The sequence below is a fragment of the Puma concolor genome, chromosome B4 (assembly GCF_028749965.1).
Source record: "Puma concolor isolate L17-30 chromosome B4, mPumCon1.1.hap2, whole genome shotgun sequence".
Lineage (NCBI taxonomy): Eukaryota > Metazoa > Chordata > Mammalia > Carnivora > Felidae > Puma > Puma concolor.
In genome coordinates, this window is record NC_141673.1 from 65,853,883 (window position 1) to 65,876,336 (window position 22,454).

A 22,454-nucleotide genomic window follows, 5' to 3' on the forward strand; every position below is an offset into this window, starting at 1 on the left:
TGCTAGGAGAAGCTAGGAGGGGGTTGAGAGCTTTGTATTTTGTTAACAAACACTGAGATCCATTGATGCTGTGTGGGGCTTGGCAGAGGTCAGAGCAAAGGGGTCCCTGGGGCCTGTGTTGGCTCAAAAGCCCAGACCCCTCCTTGGCAGCCCTTACCTAATTCCTCTTGTGGCTGAGGTACTTCTTTAGCCATTTAACTGGGCTTGGGGACAGGACTTCTGGTGTGTGAGAGGCAGCAGTGGGCAGCCCTTGCCTCCCTCTCCCTTTACCCTCCCCTCAACACACACACCCAAAGCAGACAGGACTGGGGTGTGATTCTACCCCTTTCAGAGGACAAGGAGAAAACCCCGCATCTGGAGAGGGACAAGGCAACTCCATTTCTGGCGGGATGTGGTGGCAAGAGGCTATGGGCTGCTTGATGGTTCAGGATCTCCAGGCAGGTAGTTGGGCCCCACAGCCTCCTGTCCCCCAGAAGAGGCTGCTCCATGGAGAGTCCCAGAGATCCTGGTGGCCAGGTACCCCAAGCTTCTGACTATCTCCACTGGCGTAAAGAAGCTGCCTGGCCTGGCCCCAGCTCCGCTCACAAATGTTCTGGATGATTCTGCAGGCAACAGATGAATTCACCCACTGGATGGTTCTCATAGCATATCTTGTACACAGCCATGAATAGAGGAAACCTAGAATGGGGAAGGAGAAACCCAGATTAGCCTTCCGGTATACCTCTACTACCTGCCCCCGCCCACTCCCTGTCCACCTCCTAACCCTCCACTCTCTTACTCTCCCACCTTTGAGCTCAGGCCGACTCTGGGTCTCAATTTCCAATTGCTGAGAAGTTGAACTCCTAGTCCTGGGTTTAGGGCAGGATGTTAATTGCCCTGCTCCCTATTGTATTGAACTTGCCTGTATGATTCCCTGGCATGAATTTTTTGTTCTAGTTGGGTAAGCCACTTAACCTCTCTAAGCATCAGAATCATCAACTATAAAATAGGACCGATATAACAAAGTAATGAAGAAGCCATTATGTATTAATGTGTAGGTGCTCAATAAATGCACTTCCTTCTTCCCATCCTCTTACACAGGCTGTTTCCTTTACCTTGAGGCTTTCTGCCGACCAGCCATAAGCTGATCTTCTGAACCTGTTTCATACTCTCTTATTCTAGGATTCTTTCTCAGATCAGTAGAGCTCTGCTCTGATCAGCCCATCACTCCCACTGTCTTTGTGCTCCCTGAAAAGGAGCACTTTGACACAGCGGCTGTCTTCCTCACCCCTCGGCACCCAGGACAAGATTCAGGGGACAGAAAGGTTGGCCTCCAGGGAGCAGCTTAGATGGGATGATGGGACAGTCAGTTGAGTTTATTCCTGCTGCCCCAGAGCTCCAGTCCCCATAGCAAAGGACAGGAGGACAGGACCGGAAGTGAGGCTGTGCAAAGGGGTCCAAGCAATGTGGTGCAAAGAGCAGTAGACTGGAGGGAGTTCAAAGACTATGAAGTAGCAGAGGGACAGCGGGCAGACCAGACTCTCTCCAAGCTGTAGTCTCCTTGTCTGTAAATACAAGGTTCCCTCTCCACCCACTTCACCGATTGAGGAGGGATCAGGAAGATGAGTGTGGAAAGCACTTGTGGCTGTGGTTCCCTCCTCCACTGGGGCTGGGACAGACACCTACTTGTCCACCATGCCCTTGTGTTGGAGGATGCTGTGTAGCTCCCGGGCTGTCGGGGGCCCCTGCAGCTTCTGCCCATTCAGCATCTCTTTCTCCAGCTGCTCAATGGGCTGTGAAGAAAAAGAGACGGGTGGATGGAAATGGCAGACAAGGGTTGTCGGGGGAGGTGGAGAGTCTGGGGCTCAGATGGGAGGTGGGATCTTAGGCACCTAAAGGGCCCACCCTCCATTCTCCATTCTCCCAGGGTTCCTACCTTTCCTGTGCGGACGAAGGCCTCGGCCACCTTTCGGTTCCTCCCTCCGTAGCAGGTGGTGATGAGGTCACCGATACCACAGCTCTCCAAGAAGGTGGCAGAGGACACAGGGCCACTGCAGAAGAGCTTGGCAAAGGCGATCATCTCCATGAGCCCCAGTCGGATCACCGCTGCCTTGGTGTTGTCACCAAAGCCCAGCCCGTCACAGAAGCCAGCTCCCACGGCCACTATATTCTTTGGGGAGTGGAGGTCACAGGTGAGAAAGGATCCCTTCCTGCAGGCCCTCGGGCACCATCCTCATGCTCCTTCCATCAGCCATGTGAAATATAGTGGGTGGGCTCCTCAACTAGCTCCTCCGCTTGATTTTCCCACTCGCTGTACCCCTGGGCTTGTGCTTCCTGGCTCTGCAACCCTGCCCCCTACTCCATCCTTGAGAACATTTCCTGAAAACCAATCTTCTGTTCAGCTAGCCCTCCCATCCTTGACTATTCTGCTCCACATCCCTGATGTTCTCAACTTGTCCAAGATCCAGAGTTCTGGCCATCAACCTGCCTGGGTGCCCTAGATATCTTATCTCCCATTAGCCTGGGTGCTTTTCCAGGACATCTCCTCTTCCCCCTGGACCACCCACTGGAGGCAGGGACAGGAATGTCCTACAAGGGGCTATAGGGAGAAAGGGAGGAGGAGGGAGGCCCAATGTTTGATAGTGAGTAATTGTCAGGCCTGAATGACCCTGACCTTGCTGTTGCAATTCTTCCTGCGTGTGTGGGACTTGGTGGGGAAGGCAAGCAATTGCCCAAGAGTGAGGAGTACCAGCCACCTCGTGTAGCTAAGCCAGGCCCTCCATCAGGATCTTCTCCCCACCTCATAGATGCCTCTGCACCCCTCTCACCTTTAAGGCCCCACAAATCTCTACTGTATCCACCTCTGGCACCACTGTGATGCGGAAATTGGGTGTCTGCATCAGCTTTTTCAGAAGCTCTCCTTGGGCCTGGTCCTTGCAGCCTAAAGTGGGAAGGGAGGTGAAGCTTTGAGAGGGGATTCTCTTTCCACACCAGCCCTAAGCAGGACCTGCCACCCTTTCCCTGGGGGGGGGGGGGGGGGGGGAGGGGGTCCCGGTCCTCCCTCACCTCTGATGCTTGGGTCTTCTTTCCTTTGCCTGCCTTATGGGGGAAAAGATGGCTACGTGGGGGAGGGGGGAATACGGAGAGGGGATGTGACAAGCTGCACTTGTGAGTGATGGTTAGGGCTCTCACCAATGGTTGTCTCACAGAACTTCTCATCAGCCACCTCGCTGGCAATGTTGGCCCCCATCAGCACACTCATGGGGATGCCAAGGTGCTCCCCAATCACTTCAGAGATGAGCTTCAGCCCTTTAGGGCCCTCGTCTACCCCCTGGGCACAGGATGGAGCTCAGGCCAGGTGCCCTTTATGCCCAACTGAGGGCTTCCCACCCAGAAGTCCTGCCCCTTCCAAATCTACTGTTCATCAGTGTCCCTCCCCAAAGGCCCTGTCCCATTCTAACTCAGCCAAAGCTTGCCGTGAGGAGGGTAGATGGCACGTGAAAATGAATCCATTTGAAAATTCTTCCATATACCGTCAACCAACCTACTTCCTGACATCCCTCAACAACCCACCCCCAAGGACCTCAAACTAACTTCCGTCCCAGTCACTGCTCCAAACCACCTTCCCTTTCACATTCCTCAAACCCAACAGCTCCTCATACCCCCAGGCATCTCTTGTATGCCTCCCAAACTGCAGATATCTGCCTCCAAAGCTACTTCTAACTTCCCCCCAACCACCCTCCCCACCCCAGCGGCCCCCAGCACCTATTTCTCAGCCTCCTCCAAGCAACTCCTCTCTTCTCTCCAAAAAACTCTTGGCCTACTTCTGCCATTTTCTGTTCTCACTTCCCTACCCTCACCCCACAGCAGTTAGCTGCACCCCATCCACATGAAAGTGTTCCTGGCACCTTAATAAGAGATACACCAATGGCGTTTGCCTTCAGGTGGCCCTTGAGTTGATCACAAATCTTGCCGATGAACTGATGGGGCACCACAAAGATCAGGATGTCAGCACCGGCTGCAGCCTGGACCACATCTGGGACAGCCACCTGTGGGGGGCGACCAATGCTCATGGGCCTCACGGACTTCTGCTAGCCCATTCTGGAGATCTAGGGCCCAAGATGTGAGGCTGGTGGGGGAGAAGGAAGGGCAGTCAGGGGATCTAATCTGGAAGGCCTGAACTTGGAGGAAATGGAACACTGCATTCCCTCCCCCTCGCTGTCATTCCCTCTCCGGCTCCAGCTGCCCGGGGCTCTTGAGGACTCCTGGGAGCCTCCTCTCAGTGCTTCTGTAGCCCTTGGCTGTGGGACAGTGAAGGAGGCCACAGAAGGCCTGGGCTTGGCAGGAGGGAGAGGCCAAGTAGGGTTTCATCACCCTGATTCTTAAGGCTCCCAACTGGGAAGGGAGAGCCCTTCCTGCTGTCTTCCCTGCTCCCCCTTTCCAGGTTGGGAACAAGCCACGTGGATTTGACTAGAGACCTTAAGTCCAAGGAGCACCCTCCACGTCTGCTAATAACCCAGTGAATAAGTAACAGGATTAGAGCCTGAGGCAGGCGCTACCCAGACCCCAAGTCTTTAGTTGTCATGGAAACCAACTTCCTCATCCTCCCTTTCCTGCTTGGGAGCCCATAAGTGTATGGGTGTTGGGGGGGGGGGGGCGGTGGAGGTGGAGGTGGAGAGGGTTCAAGTTCTTTTCATTCCCAGGAAGTCCCAGGAGAGCAGTTTGGGGATTTTATATAGGGGTGCCCTGTGCCTAGAGCAGCCCTCCCAAGATGCTTTCCAAGTCCAAGTAGCAGCTGAAATGACCCCCTTCTCAGCAGGAGGCACCCCTCCGCTTCCGTCTCCCAGGGTATTGGGGCTCACCACGTTGGGGGGCAACTTGTGCCCTGGCAGGTATTTGACATTCTCATGCTGTGTGTTGATGATCTCTGTCAGCTTTTTCCCCCCGACGTCTTCCTCAAACACCCACATGGTCACCCGTGGGTCAAAGTGTGACAGCTGGGCCGCATTGCCGCCCACAATCTTGGCGATAGCAGAGCCCCTGGTGGGAGGGAGAGCACAGAAAGTGGAGGAGTCAGGGCAAGAGGGAGGAACGGTGGCAGGGGAGGGGGCAACGCTCCACCTCAGGATGGCACCACAGCCTACCAGATTATTTGTTTGCCACCTTCCTTATGACCTGGACCACCACCATGAAAGTGCGTCTTTGGCAGTAGAAAGGAGACTTAGTCTATCTTATACTTTGCAGCTGGAAAAGGGGAACAGCCTTCAACCCCCCAGCCCTAAGCAGCTATTCAGGCAGAGAGGACTCTGGAAGCTCCCTTCCTGTGGTGAACAGGTGCAGCTGCCCGGGCAAGCAAGGGCCAGGAAAAGGTTTGGGCACCATCTGTCCTGTGGGGGTAGGCACAGAAGATACCAGGGGTGGTACAGAAATTGGAGGGCATTTCCTACCCAGTGTCTGCCTCCTGCCCACCAAGCCTCTTTCCCTAACCCCCTGTATACTTGGGGGAACCTCCCGTTCCCTCCCCATACTTGACAGAGTCACTTACCAGTTGCCGGAGCCTACAATGCAGACTTTCTTGCCAGCCATCGTGCCGCTGCTCTAACCGATCTGGCTCAGTGCTGCACTCCCAGCTTCTCTGCGGGGCTCGGAGCATATAACTCCACCACACGTGGGTGCAGCCAAGTCCCGCCCTCCAGGGGCGGGTGGGGAGGCGGGAGCCCAGGGAGACGGAATCTGGCAAAGCCAGGGAAAGGGGAGAAAAGAGACAGGTGGAGAACAGGAATGAGGCAGAGTCCAGGCCCCGCTTTTCTTTTTAGGTTTGCCAGCTGATGGTGCTAGTGAGCTTCTTCCCTTGGCCCCAGCCCTCCCTCCCTGTAATGGTCTCATTTTGAAATCTGCCAAGAAATAGCCCAGATGAGGAGCAAGTGACTGGTCCCCCCCCCCAATCCCTTCTGTCCCCCAGCACTGGCCTTAGTTGTATTCAGTCCTAGTAGCAAATACAGGAATGCTTTCTTTTCCAAGGTAGGAATCACGCCACATATCCTCCTAGGACCCCAAAGTCTGCTCTAGAGGTTTATCCTCTAGCAGTGACAAAAGACTACATGTCACTGGCCCCACACTAGCTCTGCTGCAGGGCTGCGTGAGTGAGGTGCATGGGTGTAGACTCACTTTTGAGGATAAGACTACGTAAGAGGTAAGGGCCTGCTTTGGGGGCATCCCAGCCCAAGGATTAGCAGAGACCTCAAGAGCCCCAAGAGACAAGGTCATCTCGGTTACCCAGTGTTCATCTCAGGGACTCACCCTTGGGCCTGTCTCCTCACCCCAAAGGATCCTCACCTGAATGTCTTCCAGGAAAAGAAGGTGGGAAAAGCCAAAGTCAAAAGCTCTGATGCCAAGTGGCTTACAATTCTCTTGCAGACTCTGGGTTTAAGGAAGAAGAGGACAGGACAGAAAAGAAGGCAGCTAAAGCATTCACTGTCCTTGAGAGGTTTTGAGCTTACTTCAAGTCTGTCTTGGGTTTCCAAGCTACCACATCATGGGCTCCCTCAGGTTACTGGCTAGTTTGCAAGAAGCCAGAAAGAGGGAGGCAAGACCTGGGGCAGCTATAACTTCTGTGGAGCTTTGTGGTCTCAGATCTTGTAATGGAGAAGTGGTGTGTGTGATTTGGGGCACAGGAAGAGACTGGAAAGAATACATCGAGGGGCACCTGGGTGGCTCAGTCGGTTAAGCATCTGACTTCGGCTCAGGTCATGATTTCACGGTTCGTTAGTTTGAGCCCTGCTTTGGGCTCTCTGCTGTCAGCACAGAGCCCGCTTCAGATCATCTGCCACCCCCCACCCCCGCCACCACTCCCCCGCTCACACTGTCTCTCTCTCAAAAATAAACATTAAAAAAAAGAAAGAACACATTGAACAGTCCAGGGCCCTACATCACCCACAGCCATTTGAGAAGAGAAGCAGCTCCGGTTTCTAGGCCGAACTGGAAGGGGACAAATGGCTCTAACACTCCAGCTGTCCCTGCACCTTGGCCTAGAGGGCAGACGCCACTGTCTGCTCATGTGCTGACCTCCTGGCTTGGCAGATTGCTGAGTGGGTGTTTTCATCCCTCTGGGCCACTGCTGGCCGCCAACAGCAACGAGCACTAGGCCAGAGGGGAGTCTGTGTGCAACCACTGTGTAAGAGTAAATGGGCTCGAGGGCAAGTCTGTGGAGAAAAGGTTTTTCTAAGTTCTAGGGACTGCCTGAGAAGAGCCCACCATATTCCCCTCCCATGGCCAGGGAGTTCCCATAGGGAAACATACACGAAGTTGGTAGTTGGTTTCCCTTAGGAGTAAAGTTGCACCTGCTACAAAGCCAGCCTCCCACAGATCGCTCCATTATTGCACTGGCACAGAGACAAAGGCACCAGTGCCAAGTGCCAGCTGGGAACACTGATTATGGGTGATGGGAGAGAAAGAATGCTTCTGTCCCTGGTGCATATGATGGGAATCCCAGAGAATGGACGCTTATGCATAAAACAACCCCCTTGTTTTTGCCTAAATGCTTCCTTCTCTCATTTTGCCCTTAAAATCATCTAAGTATGGAGACAAAGAAATTGTGCGTTTATATACGAATAAAGAGTGTGCAGATTCAGAATTGGCTCATCACAGGAAGTTATCTGTACCAGAGCTCTTTTCCCAAGAGCGAACTGTAGATTATTTGCTTGAAATTAATAATGGTTCATCAGCCATTCATTACACATGTAATTAGCCTGGGTAAAAACAGATGCCATGTCAATGTCCTTGACATCAATTTTTTCCACTCCCAAGTTCTCACCCCACACGTTCTTCTGTTTTTCCTACTCAAGTCTGGTAAACCCCCAAGTTCCAAATTGGGAACAGGCTGCATCCTTGGTGGGTTTGACTGCATGCAGGCAATACTTGGGTGTTCCCATCCGTGGAGGCGAAGGAGAATTTTTTTACAACTTTGGACTGCATTGCGCTCATCCTACATTCTAAACCCCTTCATGGGTAGAACCAAGCTAGACAACACCACTAGGTGAGAAGCTGGCATATTATGATGCGAACTGCAGAATTTCATGCTTCTGCGGACAGATCAATCCTGAGCAGTCTTCTCAACTCTGCAGAGGGGCTGATTATTTGTAGTATGGAGAGGACAACACAACACTTCTCTGCTGGTCTGAAGAACTGAAATCTCACTCAGGACCATGAAGTGGAACCTGAGAGGGACAGCAGGCAGAGGAACACAGTCTTCAGTTGTGCAGGCCCTACCTAGATAGGAGCCCTGAGAAGAGGAACTCCTCTACAGGTGGGTCAGGATCGTCAAGCCTAAGGAATCACAGGCACTCAAGGGCAGTGCTCTTGAGCCAACAGGTGCTGTGGGGAGCTCAGAAGGTTAGGGGGGATGGCAGTGCCGTGGTCTTGTTAATACCTCCCTAACAAGAGCCGGGGGCGGGACTCTTAGATCCAGTGAGGAAGGCCAATAATCCCAACCAGCACCTGGCCTGCTTGGACCACTGGGCCGACAGAGCAAGCTCTAAGGTGAGAACCTGATGTCTGCAGGGTAGAAACCTTGTTTTCCACCGTATTCCTAGTGCCTAGCACCACAGCTGGCACACAGCAGGTGCTCCATACATAATTGTCAAATAAAACGAATAAACACCATGAGCATGGCTAATAGGATTCAGAGAAAGAGCTCAGGGAATCGCTCTCCCTCAGCAGGTAGGGGGACCCATCCTTCAGAAGATTCTTTTATTAAAACTGGGTGACATCGATAAGGGGACAGTACAAAAAAAATTTTGGTCCATGAAAAAAACATAATTCAGTTAATAAAAACAGTTATCTTCAACAGGGACACTATGTAGGAGTGCTGAGCTTCCTTCTCATGGTTCCAGCCCCAAGGACAGAGGTTGTCCAGTGTCTCTGTGGGGAGAACCTTTTAAGGGAGGGGTGGGATAATGGCAGGAAGGGGAAGATGGGGAGAAAATTCTGCTGTCCCCAGTGTGGAACACGCAGGGATATGGGGCTGGAGGATGTGCTCGCAGGAGCCTGAGGAGGGGGTGGGGAAGCAGGGGCTTTGTCAGTTCTGTGGGGTTAGAGCCCAGGCTGAACGGAATTCCCCCTCTGTGCCCAGCTGTCTCCCACCCTGCTATGTTGAGTCTGCGAGCCTGGGATATGCTAACTCGGGGTGATACAACCTGGAAGAAGAATCTGAGGCTCTCCTGGAAAGATGCAAAACCATCTCAGTTCCAAGGGGCCAAGATCACAAGGTCCTGCTGCTACCTGAGGGGTCTGAAGCTTTGAGGGCAGGGGCTGGGGAGTCACAATCCTGTGAGGCAGGGAGAGGGAAGAGTCACAAACCCAACTCAGAGCTATTCGCTAGCCCTAGGCGCTTTCACTCCTCAGTGCCCTAGAAGTCACCAGTGGGTGTCAACTGGGCAAACAAGGGACAGGAAGACAGGGATGGCCCAGGGCTTTTACCCGTTTGATTTCAGGCCTGTTTCTCCATGAAAGGATGAGGGAGGCAGGGTGGAGTGAATAAATGAGTCACACCTCCAAGCAACAGCAGGAACAGCCTCTGCTGGCAATGATAGCACCCCAGGTTAGATCCCTGGGGCTCTGACAGGGAAAGGCAAGATCCCCCCACCCAAATGCCCTGAATTAGGACAGATGGATAGCAGAGGAATCCTACAAAGAGCAGCTATAGGGAGTGTGCTGGGAGGGAGCAACAGTTAAAAAACAAACTCCAATACTGATGTGGACCCCCTACGAGGGAGTAAGAGAAGCACTGAGACAGCAGGCCAATCCAGAGGGCTGCGGACTGACCTGGGGCTCAGTGGAGCCCAAGAGCCAGGGTTCCTTTAGTGCTAGAGGGCAACAAGTGAAGGAGGGGTGTGCTCCAAACCTGTGGAGGGAAGGAAGGAAATTGGATTCTGTTATCAGGAGAGCCAAGATCAACTAGCTTATAGAGTGCCCCCAGGCCTGAGTCTCAGAGAAGGGGCTAAAGCTCCCAACTCCTGGGTCTCTGAAGGGCAGGGTCAGTGTAGCCGGTCCCCTTGAAGACCACCTGGCCTTAGGCCCAATCCATTCAATGCACTGATTACCACTACAGGTTCTCTCTAATACTATCTAGAGGTCCTATGTAGACCAGGGGAGGGTAGAGGCACATGGGAACTTTGTGGGGCAAAGGGAAGCTGGGGGACAGGAAGGGATGGGGTGGGAGAAGAGGGTAACAGGCGTCTTATGAGACAGAAATGTGAGACCCTCTTCATTCTGGTGTTGTCCTTGAACCAACAGCATCCCCTGGAAGGCCCCAAGCAAGACCAAGGCAGGTGCTATGAGGCAGGCAGCACAGGGCCCAAATAAGAATCGGTGCAGCCGAATCAGGGCTGTGAGGGAGGCCCTATGTATTTCGAATTCCCAGGGCTTGCTCTAATTCTTGTCGTCTCTGCTGCACCTAGGGAGAAAGCAGTGAAGAGAATAGATGACACAAACCAGAAGCTGGTACCTAATTTCCTGACCCCCACCAGGGGTTCAGACCCCTTGCTTTTCGTCAGTTTCCCGTGCCCAGGCGCCTACCTTGGAGTAGAAGTATCGGCACACAGCCTCCTGGGCCCAAGGCTGGAAGTAAAACTCAGCTCGGCGCTCTTCCTCTGGGTTCCCCACCACATCAGTCATGGTCTGGAGGATACGGGAGGGGAAAAGAGAGAACAGGCTTGTGTCCCTCCTTCACACCTGTCATGGACTGAATTGTATCCCCCCAAAAGATGTCAAAATCCTAACCCCCTAGCACCTGTGAATGTGACCTTATTTGGAAATAGGGTCTCTGGAGATGATCACGTTAAGATGAGGTCATTAGAGTGGGCCTAATCCAACAAGATTGGTATCCTTATAAAAAGGGGGAACTTGGACACAGAGACAGACATGCACAAAGGGAAGATGACGTGAAGACACACGGAGAACATCTGCAGACCAAGGAATGCCTAAGGGCCATCACAAGCTAGGAGAGTGCCTCGGAACAGGTTCTACCTCACAGCCCTCAGAAGGAACCAGCCCTGCTGGCCCCTGACTTCAGACTTCTAGCCTCTGGATAAACAGTAAATACCTGTTGTCAGAGCCACCCGGCTGGCAGTACTTTACTATGGCAGCCCTAGCAAATTACTGCCACCACAACCAAAGTCACCTCCTGCCATCAACAAGTCATTGCTTTGTCCAGGGACCCTTTCTGGCTCCCCTCTTCCCTTGTTCCTCTGCACAGCCTCTGTAATTCTAGTCACAGTCACCACAGGATAGGAGAAAACTGAGGAGACATTTCAACTCATTCAGTGCTCATTTCCACCTTCTTGCCTGAGCTTATAGTGCTCCCCTCTCTGAGAACGACCTCAAATCCCAACTTCGCCACGGAGAACTCCCCAGCTATCCTAGCCTCATCCATCTCCGTTCTCCTTTGAACCACCTCATCGGTAGTGGTGAGTTCTGATAACGTCTTACATGGTTTACAACTTTGTGAGTAATACTAGTCTGTTCCCTTCCCCACAAAAGAAAATAACCTGGTCTGAAATAATCCTTTCTTTACTTTTGCTAAGACTTCCTTGCCCCACCCTCCTCCTCCTTATCAAAACCTTCCATTCTCAGGGGCGCCTGGGTGTCTCAGTTGGTTCAACATCCGACTTCAGCTCAGGTCATGATCTTGCGGTTTGTGAGTTCAAGCCCCGCATGGGGCTCTGTGCTGACAGCTGGAGCCTGTTTCAATTTCTGTGTCTTCCTCTCTCTCTGCCCCTCCCCTGCTCTCGCTTGCGCTCTCTCTCAAAAATAAACAAACGTTAAAAAAAACTAAAAACAAAACAAAAACCTTCCATTTTGTACAATCCTCAGAATGCCTATTTACTGGAAGGGATGCTGCCTGATTCATAAATCATTGAATAAAACCAATTAGACCCTCAAATTTTAAATCAATCAATCAATCAATCAATCAATCAATCAATCCTATTAGCCTACTTTCTCCAAACAGAATGCAGGGTGCTTGGACAGGAGAGATCCAATTTTCTGCTCTGCATCTCCTACTATATGGTACACAGTGACACCTCATAGTAAGTAGTAGATAAACACTTGATGGTTCCACCTCCAATTCCCTACTTGATTGTAAAGTGTACCCTACAACATGCTAAAGAAAATCTGGTCCTTCGCTCCCCTCTCTGGCTCTTCTACCAGATGCTACAGAAATAAAGCAAATGTGTGCCCCACTGACCTAAGTCTCTTTGCACCTTTCCTAGGTTCTTTACCTTGAGGTCCCGGCATTGGGACTGAAGCCAATCATTGATGAAACCCTGAGGGTCTCTGGCAAAGCTCAGCATGAACTCCCGCTGGGTCTTCAGCTGATTGATAGTTTCTATTGTCTCATGGATCTGAAAGAAGAGAAGGAAGCTCATAACATTTTCAAACTAGGAAATGCAAAGTTAAATGGCAGACACTGTCTGACATCTCCATGTGCCTGCCACTCCCAGCCCGGGTCCGGAGTGCCACCCAGAGCCCTAACTGCTCCAGCACTCGACATTCTTTCAGCAGGTATGTAGTTTTCCTTCTGGTCTCCACAGGGTCCACTATGGGTGAAACTACATGGTGAATACTTAATCCACAGCACAAATGGGTCCAAAAACACTCTCAGGTAGAAAAGCAGTGGTACACACAGCTGTCTCAAAAGCTATGGTCTAGGGGTTTCTTCCTGCCCTTTTCTCATTCTCTGTACTCTTCCTGGCAACCTCACTCACTTGCATATCTTCCATTACTAATGACAGGTTAGGGAGTCCTCAGTAGGCAGACCAGAGTCCATTTTCTAAACTTCAACCAATCCAACTGCTTGACTTCTCAAGGCTCCTGAAACTCTCCAAAACATAATTCACTACCTTCTCCCCAACACACACTTCTCCTCCTGTTCTCCAGTTGCCCATCTGAATAAATACTACTATCCACCCAAGCTAAAAACCTGGGAGTCATGCCTCCTTCTCCCTCAAGCCTCACCCCACCATCCCCATCAAAATAGTATCCAAATCTCTTCAGTTCCACTTAGACACCTCTCAGATCTGTCTACTTATTTTCATCCTCACTGTCAGTACCACAAATTTAGGCCCTCAACACATCTCACATGCGTTACTGCACTGGCCTCCTAACTGGGCTTCCTGCCTCCAGATTAGAACTCACTCTCCACCTTCCTGCAGGTTATCATTCTAAATGCAAAGAGCAGGACTTCCTCCTGTCTTCAGGACAAAATACAAACCAGCCCTCCCTATATCAAAGCTTCTTCATGACTAAGATCCTGCTTCCCCACCAGGTTTCCTTTCTCCAAACTTCCTATCCGTAGCTAGCACCCTGAGATACAGCTAGCACACGGGACGGCTTGTACTTCTTAAACGCCAGGCTCACGCTCTCATCTTTCGACCTTTACATACGCTGTTCCCTCTTTCTGGAATGTCTTCTGCCTCCCATGCCCCTAAGCACCACTGTCCCTTCTCCCCTTTCCTTAACTCTTGTCCTTCAAGATTTAGTTGGGGCATCAACTCTTCCAGGAAAGCCACCCTGTTCTCTTTTGCGTTCCTCAGAGCATTTCTGGCTTTACCCGCATGGACTATGTCTAATAAGGATAGTAATAGGAAGAGCAGCAGTTACCATTTGTTCTTACGTGCCAGATGCAGAGTCATCCTTATCTACATGGTCTCATTTAATCCTCATAACAACCCTTACAGAAAAGTTCTTATAATCTCTATTTCGCAGTTCAGAACCTGAGGCTCAAACCTATTAAAAGTTATAGCCAGAATCAGTGTCTGGCTGCAACCGGCACCAAGCACAGTACCTGGCATATATTAGGTGTTAATATATTTTAAATGAACACCAAGAGTCAAAAGACAGCCTAGAAGCTACGACAGGAGGCTGGTGACACCCAAGCCACCCTGGGCAGGGGCCCCTACCTTGTTGTCTAGAGTAGCAATCTCCTGCTGGCTGGCAGTAGACAGCAGAAAAGAATTCATCTGGGTCTTCAAAGTATCATCCACTTCCACGTCAATGTCGTAACAGGCGGTCTTTTTCTGATCATTTGGGTCAACACTGGGGAGGAAACCAAAGGAGCCTGGTAAAGGGCTTGTCCCCTAAGACCTATTTACACAGGGTCAAGAAGAAGGCCCAAGAATGAAGGGTTTGACTGCAAAAAGGCACAAGAGAACTTTTGCGTGACAGAAATTTCCTGTACCTTCTTTGCGGTGGCAGCTGCTACATGGTGTTACATTTGACAAAGTCTCAAACTATATTTCAAGTGTGTGTGACCTACTGTATATAAACCTCAATAAAGTTGTACTGTTCTTTAATCAATGGTAAAAATTCAAACGGTACAAAAAACATCCAGGGAAAATTAAGTTTCTCCCTCCCCAAAGGAAACCAATACTGCAGTGTCTTATATGTCTTTCTCGCTGTTAAACCAAAATTGACCTGAAAATAAATTCTAATAAAACACATGCCAGGGCGCCTGGATGGCTCAGGTGGTTAAGAGTCTGACTCTTGATCTCAGCTCAGGTCTTGATCTCAGGGTCATGAGTGCAAGCCCCGTGTTGGGCTCCCTGTGTTGGTGGGCATGGAGCCTACTTAAAACACACACACGTACACACACCATACAAAATAAAAAGTGGCTTAACCTTACACACAGGAACCCAGGACAGATCACCTTCTAATGATCCAACACATAAGTTGGAGGAGTTACCATTGGCTGAGTGATGGTTCATATAAAGAAAGGAAGACCTTTATTGGAATTAATATGGAGTAAGGGAAAGAAAGCAGAGAGTCTATAGCCAGCCACCTGCTGCCGTGAGGAGGAAGGGCATTCCTTCACTCCTATATGCGGAGACACTTTTGCCCATCCATCTTCTGAACAAAAAAGTGGAAGGAGATAACGGAATTGGGAGTCTCAGATTAGAATGTTTTACCATCCACAGAAGAGACGGCAGCCCATCAGCGATGAGCCGGTAAATGTCTAACAAATGATTCTCCAAAAGAGGAGGAGAAAAAAAAGCTAATTCTCCAAAAGAGAAGGAAAAAAAAAAGCATCTGCTGATTTCTGTGGTTTAAATATTCCCAACGTGGCTGACTTCAAGCTGTCAACGTTAGGTCACTGATCAAGGAGCTGGGAAGAGATGTGCAGTTAAGACATCATGACACAGGTATCCCCTAGTTTTGGATTCACGTTACGCCACTTTGCTTTTCTGAAAGGCCTACATTAGTCTTTCTGAAGAGAATTTTCACATTTACGAAAACAGGCAAGAAGCAAAAACAGCGTTCGGCATTTATTTTGCAGCAGCATTATAGAGGCAGCACACACCCTGAGCAGCAAACGACACCACCAATCTCCTCCTCCGGGAAATACCCTTGGCATCTCAGCATCAAGCCGCTACAGCTTTGAGTTGTATCTGTGAGCATGTGTGCTTTATTTCATCATATTTTATGCAAAAGAGGTTATTTGGGGGGTCTGGGATGCTCACAATTTTTTCCATAAAAATTAACAGAAAATTGGGGCGCCTGGGTGGCGCAGTCGGTTAAGCATCCGACTTCAGCCAGGTCACGATCTCACGGTCCGTGAGTTCGAGCCCCGCGTCGGGCTCTGGGCTGATGGCTCAGAGCCTGGAGCCTGTTTCCGATTCTGTGTCTCCCTCTCTCTCTGCCCCTCCCCCGTTCATGCTCTGTCTCTCTCTGTCCCAAAAATAAATAAATGTTCAAAAAAAAAAAAAAAATTAACAGAAATCACTTTTTTGCTTTGTGCCATTTCGGCTTATGAAAGTTTTCATAGGAATGCTCGTACTTTGGGATAGTAGGGGAAACTGCCTAGTACTTCCGCTATATATACGCAACTAATAAGATGTAATAAGGTGAGAAATGATGAGTTTTTGAGTATGTGTTACCCTCGTTTCTCCTGTAACATGTTTTTTAATGTTTATGTATTTTGAGAGAGAGCACACGCATACAAGTGGGGAAGGCGCACAGAGGGAGAGAGAGAATCCCAAGCAGAATCCACACTCAGTGTGGAGCCCAATGCAGGGCTTGATCCCAGGACCAATCCCAGGACCGTGAGATCATGAACTGAGCCAAATCAAGAGTCGGACACTTAACTAAGCCACCCAGGCGCCCCACTCTAATGTAGTAAGTTGTAAGTTTATATGTAACTTAAGTAACTGCTATTTGACCACCTGCTTCCTGAAAATTTAACAACTGCCTTATGCAAGTTGGTACCAGCCCACCCCAGCACAGTGCTGCCTCTCATACATACACATGCCTACCTGATGACATGATTAATGATGATGGGCTCTGGTGGCATAAGCAAGGCATGGAGCCGTTGAGGGATCTCTGAGAACTTCATACGTTGAGACTCAAAGATCTATGTGAAAGAGGAAAAGCAGCTAAGAAGTTGGCATTTTTTTTTTTTTTAAACATTTATTGATTTTTGAGACAGAAAGAGACAGAGCATGAACCGGGGAGGGTCAGAGAGAGGGAGACACAGAATCTGAAACAGGCTCCAGGCTCTGAGCTGTCAGCACAGAGCCTGACGCGGGGCTCGAACTCACAGACTGCGAGATCATGACCTGAGCCGAAGTCAGCCGCTCAACCGACTGAGCCACCCAGGCGCCCCAGAAGTTGGCATTTTGAGCACAAAACTAATACTCTACTGGTCTTTGGCAAAGAATGGGTCCTTTTCTTACCTGCTGGAGGTACTTGTCACAGATGACAAACTCCCGCTCATGAGGGTCCTGGAGCTTGTGTGTCTTAATATATTGCCACAGTGCTTGGATGATCACTGGACGGGTCTGGGTGTGGATGCCCAGGAGCCGAGCCAGGCGAGGGTCTAATTTAAACTGGGGAGGCTGTGGAGAACCAAAGAGTACAGGGATGAATCTAGTGAGCTGGGCCCACATGCATTTTGGGGTGCTTTAGCAGGGCCATACATTCAAGCCATTTGACAAGCACTAATGTACTGTTTTCTCTGGGACCAAAAAACACTAGGAGGAGCTCAGAGATGACTAAGACCCTATCCCTATATCTCAGGAGCTTAGAGTCTGGTGACAAGGTACCCACAACTAGAGTTAAACCTTTAAATATCGGGCCGCCAATGGGATGTGGCTGTGAAAGCTGGATCCCCTGACTTCACCACAGAATACCTGGTAGTCCAGCATCAGTAGGACAGTACACCGTACATTCACATCTCCTGGCCGCTTCACCTGGAAGCCATCCGTCTCCTGGGTAGTGGCGGTCCTGTGCCACTACAGAGAGGAAGATGTCAGGGGGAGCTCTCCCACAGGAAGAGCTGGGGTGGGAGGGAAGAGCTTCTGTAATGACTGAATATTCAACTTTGATTACTGAGGCTATTGGAAAAGAGCAATAGCATAAGACATTTTTAAATACCGCATAAAGCTCTGGGATTACTGTCTGTATATAAGCAGATTAACCTTTTGATTCTGTACAGGGTCACATTTAAATTAGCCGAAATTTTCAGTGGTAATTTTATCCACAAAATGGTTAATACACATGTACACAGTAAAATAACATAGCTATCATTTCTTGAATATTTACTATGGACAAGAGTCTTCTAAGACATTTCCCTGGGATCATCTCATTTAATTCCCACAACATCCACATAAGATAGGCACAACTAAACCTATTTTACAGGTGAGCAAACTAATGCTTAGAAGAGTGAAGTTAACTTGCCCAAGATCAAACAACCACTAAGTGGTGGCCCTGTGATTTGAGCTCTGGTGTGTCTGATTCTAAAGCCCATGTTCTTAGCCACTATACTCTACTGCTATAAAGTCCAGTTAAATATATTTACAAATTTCTATTGGTTCTATGACTTACTTCCCTTATTAGATGGTAAAGACCTTCCCATGTCTCTTAGTGGTTGAGGTTAAGGGGCTGCAGCTACACTGGCAAAGAAAGGAGCAGGTTAAGTTCATTTAGAGAGCTGGACTGTCTCATTCTGTTTTGACTGTACCCCACAGAATACTGTCGTTAACACGGTCTTCAGAACATTGTATAACCAGGCATTACAACAAAGGGTTTTTGCTGATGTGGAAAGTGAATCTAAACAGGGACCAAAAGAAAGTCCCAGATCTATCGACGGAGGTAACCCTGCAGGGACTCGAACTCTATTAGTTAACCCCCTTAATGACAGTACCTGCTATCAGGAAAAAGTATGAGTAGGGTATGGATAACTACATCTCACCATTATTAATAAGCAAGATGCACAGATGGCCTGGGATGTGTAAGAGGCCTCCATTAGAATTTCCCTTGAGGCAGCAACCAGGATAACATTAAAAACGTGGGACAAGTCAGACTGTAAGAGCTCTTGGGTCCAAACAGTACCAGAACTAAACAGCTAGTGCCACCTGGAGGTCAGTGTACACACTGCAACAGTAGTACTGCGTGCTAGGGGTTACCCTTTCTTTAAACCTCCCCCCTCACCCACGTTCATCATCCTCCAGTTATGGAATCAAAGTCTACAGGACAGAACTACTCACTTCTACCAGATGGTTGTCTGGCCCATACAGGTCTTTGTCCAGTTCGATCACCAAGGACTTAAAAAAAGAAGAGAATTTCCTCTTTTGTTTGGTGGCATCATATTTGGACAAGGCTGACTAGAGGAGAGAGAGAAGAGGTCATGTTAGAAAAGACCAGAGAAATTTCTCAAGACAAAGTCCCATAAAAAAAGGAACCCACACAACAGTTGGGGGGGGGGGGACTCAAAAATGTCTTCTGAATCTCCCTCAGGAGATGACAAAGCAGGTGTCTGTAGGTATTAAGCCGGTCAGGGTAGCCACAGAACCCTGAAGAAGCAGCCTATAACATGTACAGGGTCACTGACTTACCCACCTCATTTCCCTAAAGGAAATGAGGCAAGTTAGGCCAAACTGTTGCCCATAACAAAGCGAGTCTGAACAGAGAAAAGTCTGACTCTAGAGGGGAAATGAATCACAGGCAATAATCAGCCAGAACAAAAACAGCTTTATTTGGATGGAATGATACCACCAGCAGATGGACTGGACCTATATAGAGGAGGAAGCTCTGACACAGAGCCCCGGTTCTCCTTCAAAAATGCATTCTAATTAGCTTGCTTATGAATAGCTAAAAACAGACCATCAGAGAGTGTAAGGGAATAAAAGGTGAGCTTCCCCAAGGAGCTTCTGGGATGGGAAGTAGAGGGCTAACACCCGTCAGCTGATATTCCCCATGATGCAAAGAAAACTATCTCACTTAAACTATGAAAGGCTGGAGAATGAAAATTGGGAAGGTGGAGATACCACAGTGGGAATCAAGGACCTCATGGACAGAGAGGAAAGCATGTCTTCAAATGCTAAGTGCAAAGTCACTTGACTTTAGAGAAACAAAAAACACAAACTGAATAATCTGCAAAGGCTAAGTCCAACGGCCAGCACCATCAGGAGGAAGGTTAACAACAAATCAAACCCCAGAACAATAAGGTTCTCGATATGATACCACAGCAAGGGCCAAGCTGTGGGAGCCAGACACAAAGCACCATTGTCTTTTAGTGCAGGGAACACAGTGACTCTCTCCCTGCTGTTCGCAATAGGAGCTGTGAGCACCAGTCAGGATTCTTGCCAACCAGACAACACTGCTTGCTCCCAGAAGCTTCCACCCTAGATGTCAACCACAGCGGACTTTGAACTCACATCCTCCAGGAGCCGTCCTTCTACCCGAAGCTCCCAGGAAGCCACCGTCCCTTCCCCATCCTCGGCATCTGACTTAGCCGGATTGAAAGTGTTAGAAATGAAAATTCGCAGCTTCCGTTTTTGCTGAAGAAAGCAGAAACAGGATTGATGGTGGGGCTTCAGTGGTTTGATATTTAAAGAATCTCCCCAACCCCCCAAATTACTCCTAACAGACTGGCTTACTATCTACCCAGTCCCTGGGCTGGGTAGATTGAGATTTCATCTAGAAGAATATCGTCCACTGGCCTGAGTGCAACTGCACAAGCTAGGATTGCAAATAGACAAAGTCATGCAAGGTGCCAGGTTCCCAAGGTGGCAGAGGAGTTACAGCAAAAACAGGGACAGGGTATATTTCTGGTGTAGGAGATATCAAAAGCCCCTCCCCCTTTGCTGTTCAGTTCTAATGTAATTCTCAGTTCGTAGGCGGATGGGAGAGATATAATTTAAATGCCAAGGAGAGCCGTGCTGCGCCTTTGATTTCTCATCCTAAGCCTATGGAAGGTTCCCGAGTCCTCTCCTTTGGCGCTCTGCCTAGCACTCTCCTGCATTACCTTGATGGGACGTTTCAAGGCCTCCTGGATATCTAGCCGTTTCCTCATGATAGTCTGGTCCAGCTTCCTTTCAAAAGCCAAGAGATCCATATAGGCCTGGGATTCTGGTACCAGTTCACGAATCTTAGGAACAAAAAGGCATCATTGAGATCTAGAGCTGACCGTCTCTATTTTCAAACTCAGCACATCCTCAAGAAGATCTACGTCCTGGACTCACCCTTTGAGGTAGAATTTTGTCAGCCATCTTCTTTTTCTTTGCACTGTTTGGAATAAATACTGTGATCAGGTTGGGATGGAACTAGCCAGAACATGAAGACAGACTGGTCAGCACCTCCATTTATAGGAAAATGAAGGAACTGCAAAGCGTCTCTCAAATCAAAGACACTCCGCCTACCCCAACCCCCACCCATGTGAGGCATTCTGAAGAATGAGCACCCATCTGACACAGCACCACCACTTCTGGATTCAGGTTCTCCCACTACCTATGTCCTCACGGGCTCCCTCCCTCTTTCCCTCCCTCCCTCCCTCCCCCACCCCAGGGTCATCTTACTTGTGGTTTCGATTTTGGACCGCCTGCTGCTGGACCTGCTGTATCTGCTGAGGCGCAGGTCTCTTGCGGGACTGGTCCATCCCTGACTGGGCCAGGCCAGGTCGGACTGAAGGATTCCCCCCATAGCCAGGGGGTCCCATGGAAGGTCCCTGAGGTGTCATTCGGCTGCCTGGCAGCATACCTGGTCTCTATAGAGAGGAAAGGACCCAGAGATGTCATGACTTCCCTACTAGCCCCACCAAGTAAGAGAAAGTGAAAGACGCCTGAGTTCTTTAAATGAAACAAGGTTGGCGGGGGGGTGGGGGTGGTGGTGGTGGTGGTGATGGTGGTGGTGGTGGTGGTGATGGAATACAACGGGAAGAGCCCTCTGTTTCTGAAATCCAAATAACTAGAGGTTCCTGTACTCCAGTTGCAGCTCCATAGGAATACAGCCCCAAACCTAAAACATAGCTAGATTATACTCAAATTCTCTCCAGTCTATTTCATATCTGACATACTGGGCATCTTCTCTAAGTCCCACATAAGTCCCACATTTACTCAAATGGTACTGGGAACTATCGTCTCCTTAGAAGCTGACCTCGATTGGCTAGCTACACCTTCTGCGTTCCTCTGGGCACTGGAGCTGCGCTGATCCTTTTGCACTCCAGTTCCCACATGCCCACCTTTGGCCCCCCTTCATCCACGCTGTTTCCGTACCCTGACTCCCCAACGCAAACAATGCTCCCAGGAGAAGGTGGGGATGCTAACCGCCTCCCTTCCCTTCCTCCGCACTTGCCTCCCCTCACCCCAGCTCAGGGCCCAAATCCCTCCCAGGAGAGTCCCTCCTACTTCTCCCCCACCCCTGTCACTCCCAGGCCCCCGCTCGGCCCCGCCCCCAGCCCGCGCGCCCCTCCTCCTGCCCCACTCACCGGATAGGCCGCTCCGGGCATCGGGGAGCGGTACAGCCCTTGACCCGGCGCCGGGCCCATTCGCACGGGAGGCCCCGGAGTCCCGCCCGGGCCCAGGGCAGCCGCCGCGCCCGCCCCCCCTGAGGCTCCAGCGCCGCCGCTCGGAGCCACAGACTGGAAACCCGCCCGGGCCGCCATCTTCCCCGGAGCCGCTGCTGCAGCTGCACAAAGAACCGGAACCGGAACTCCCCCCGCCCCCCGCGCGCCCCCCGCGCGCCCGCCTGTCCACCCCGCCGGCCGGCCGGCACGGGAGGCTCAGGGCAGCGAGACTGTGGGCTAGAGGGGGGCGACAAGCGGAAAAGGCCTACTGACCACTCCCTCCCGTCTACACGGTCCGGGAGGGAAGACCATAGAGAACTCTGGGATAGAGAGGCCCTGTGAGCGGGCGCCCCCAGGCTGACGGGAGGAAGACGAGGCCCTGGAAAGAGGGACCACACCTCAACCTCAACGCTCTGATGACGGGGGTGATGGAGAAACTGCTTCATCTAGGCGCAGTAGATTTAACTTTCCAAAGCGCTTTTTTTGTCTCCTTCTCTTATTGCTTCAAGCCTGGGGGCACTGAAGAAGCGAATGCACCGTTTATTCCATTTTACAAACTGGAGACCTGATCTTAGTGAATGACTGGGCGAAGATCAACCAAGTTAGCAATAAAGCCAAAGCCCAGAATCCAGATCTTCTG

General features: G+C 50.3%; 2 protein-coding genes across 6 annotated transcripts; both read right to left on the minus strand.

Moving 5' to 3' along the window:
* Nucleotides 1-18: 18 nt before the first annotated feature.
* GPD1 (glycerol-3-phosphate dehydrogenase 1) lies at nt 19-5,682 on the minus strand. The gene is made up of 8 exons (XM_025930347.2): nt 5,525-5,682; nt 4,842-5,019; nt 3,888-4,028; nt 3,172-3,310; nt 2,808-2,920; nt 1,916-2,149; nt 1,666-1,772; nt 19-678 (listed from the first exon to the last, which is right to left on the minus strand). Exons 1-8 carry the CDS (start codon nt 5,563-5,565, stop codon nt 582-584), a joined length of 1,050 nt encoding a protein of 349 aa, XP_025786132.1. The 5' UTR covers nt 5,566-5,682; the 3' UTR covers nt 19-581.
* Nucleotides 5,683-8,713: 3,031 nt separating this feature from the next.
* SMARCD1 (SWI/SNF related BAF chromatin remodeling complex subunit D1) lies at nt 8,714-21,965 on the minus strand. Of its 5 annotated transcripts, XR_015253636.1 has the most exons (15): nt 21,737-21,965; nt 20,829-21,016; nt 20,496-20,538; nt 20,279-20,401; nt 19,689-19,811; nt 18,519-18,635; nt 17,163-17,264; nt 16,707-16,868; nt 16,287-16,384; nt 13,938-14,073; nt 12,258-12,380; nt 10,555-10,656; nt 9,802-10,432; nt 9,457-9,553; nt 8,714-9,304 (listed from the first exon to the last, which is right to left on the minus strand). XR_015253636.1 is itself a non-coding variant. In XM_086713428.1 (13 exons), the coding sequence occupies exons 1-13, from the start codon at nt 21,911-21,913 to the stop codon at nt 10,379-10,381; spliced, it is 1,548 nt and encodes a 515-aa protein (XP_086569554.1). In that variant the 5' UTR covers nt 21,914-21,965; the 3' UTR covers nt 8,714-10,378. The 5 variants fall into 5 exon arrangements, 1 of the variants encoding a protein (XP_086569554.1); XR_015253637.1 differs by lacking the exon at nt 9,457-9,553; XR_015253635.1 differs by having other exon boundaries at nt 8,714-9,553.
* Between the last annotated feature and the right edge of the window lie 489 nt (nt 21,966-22,454).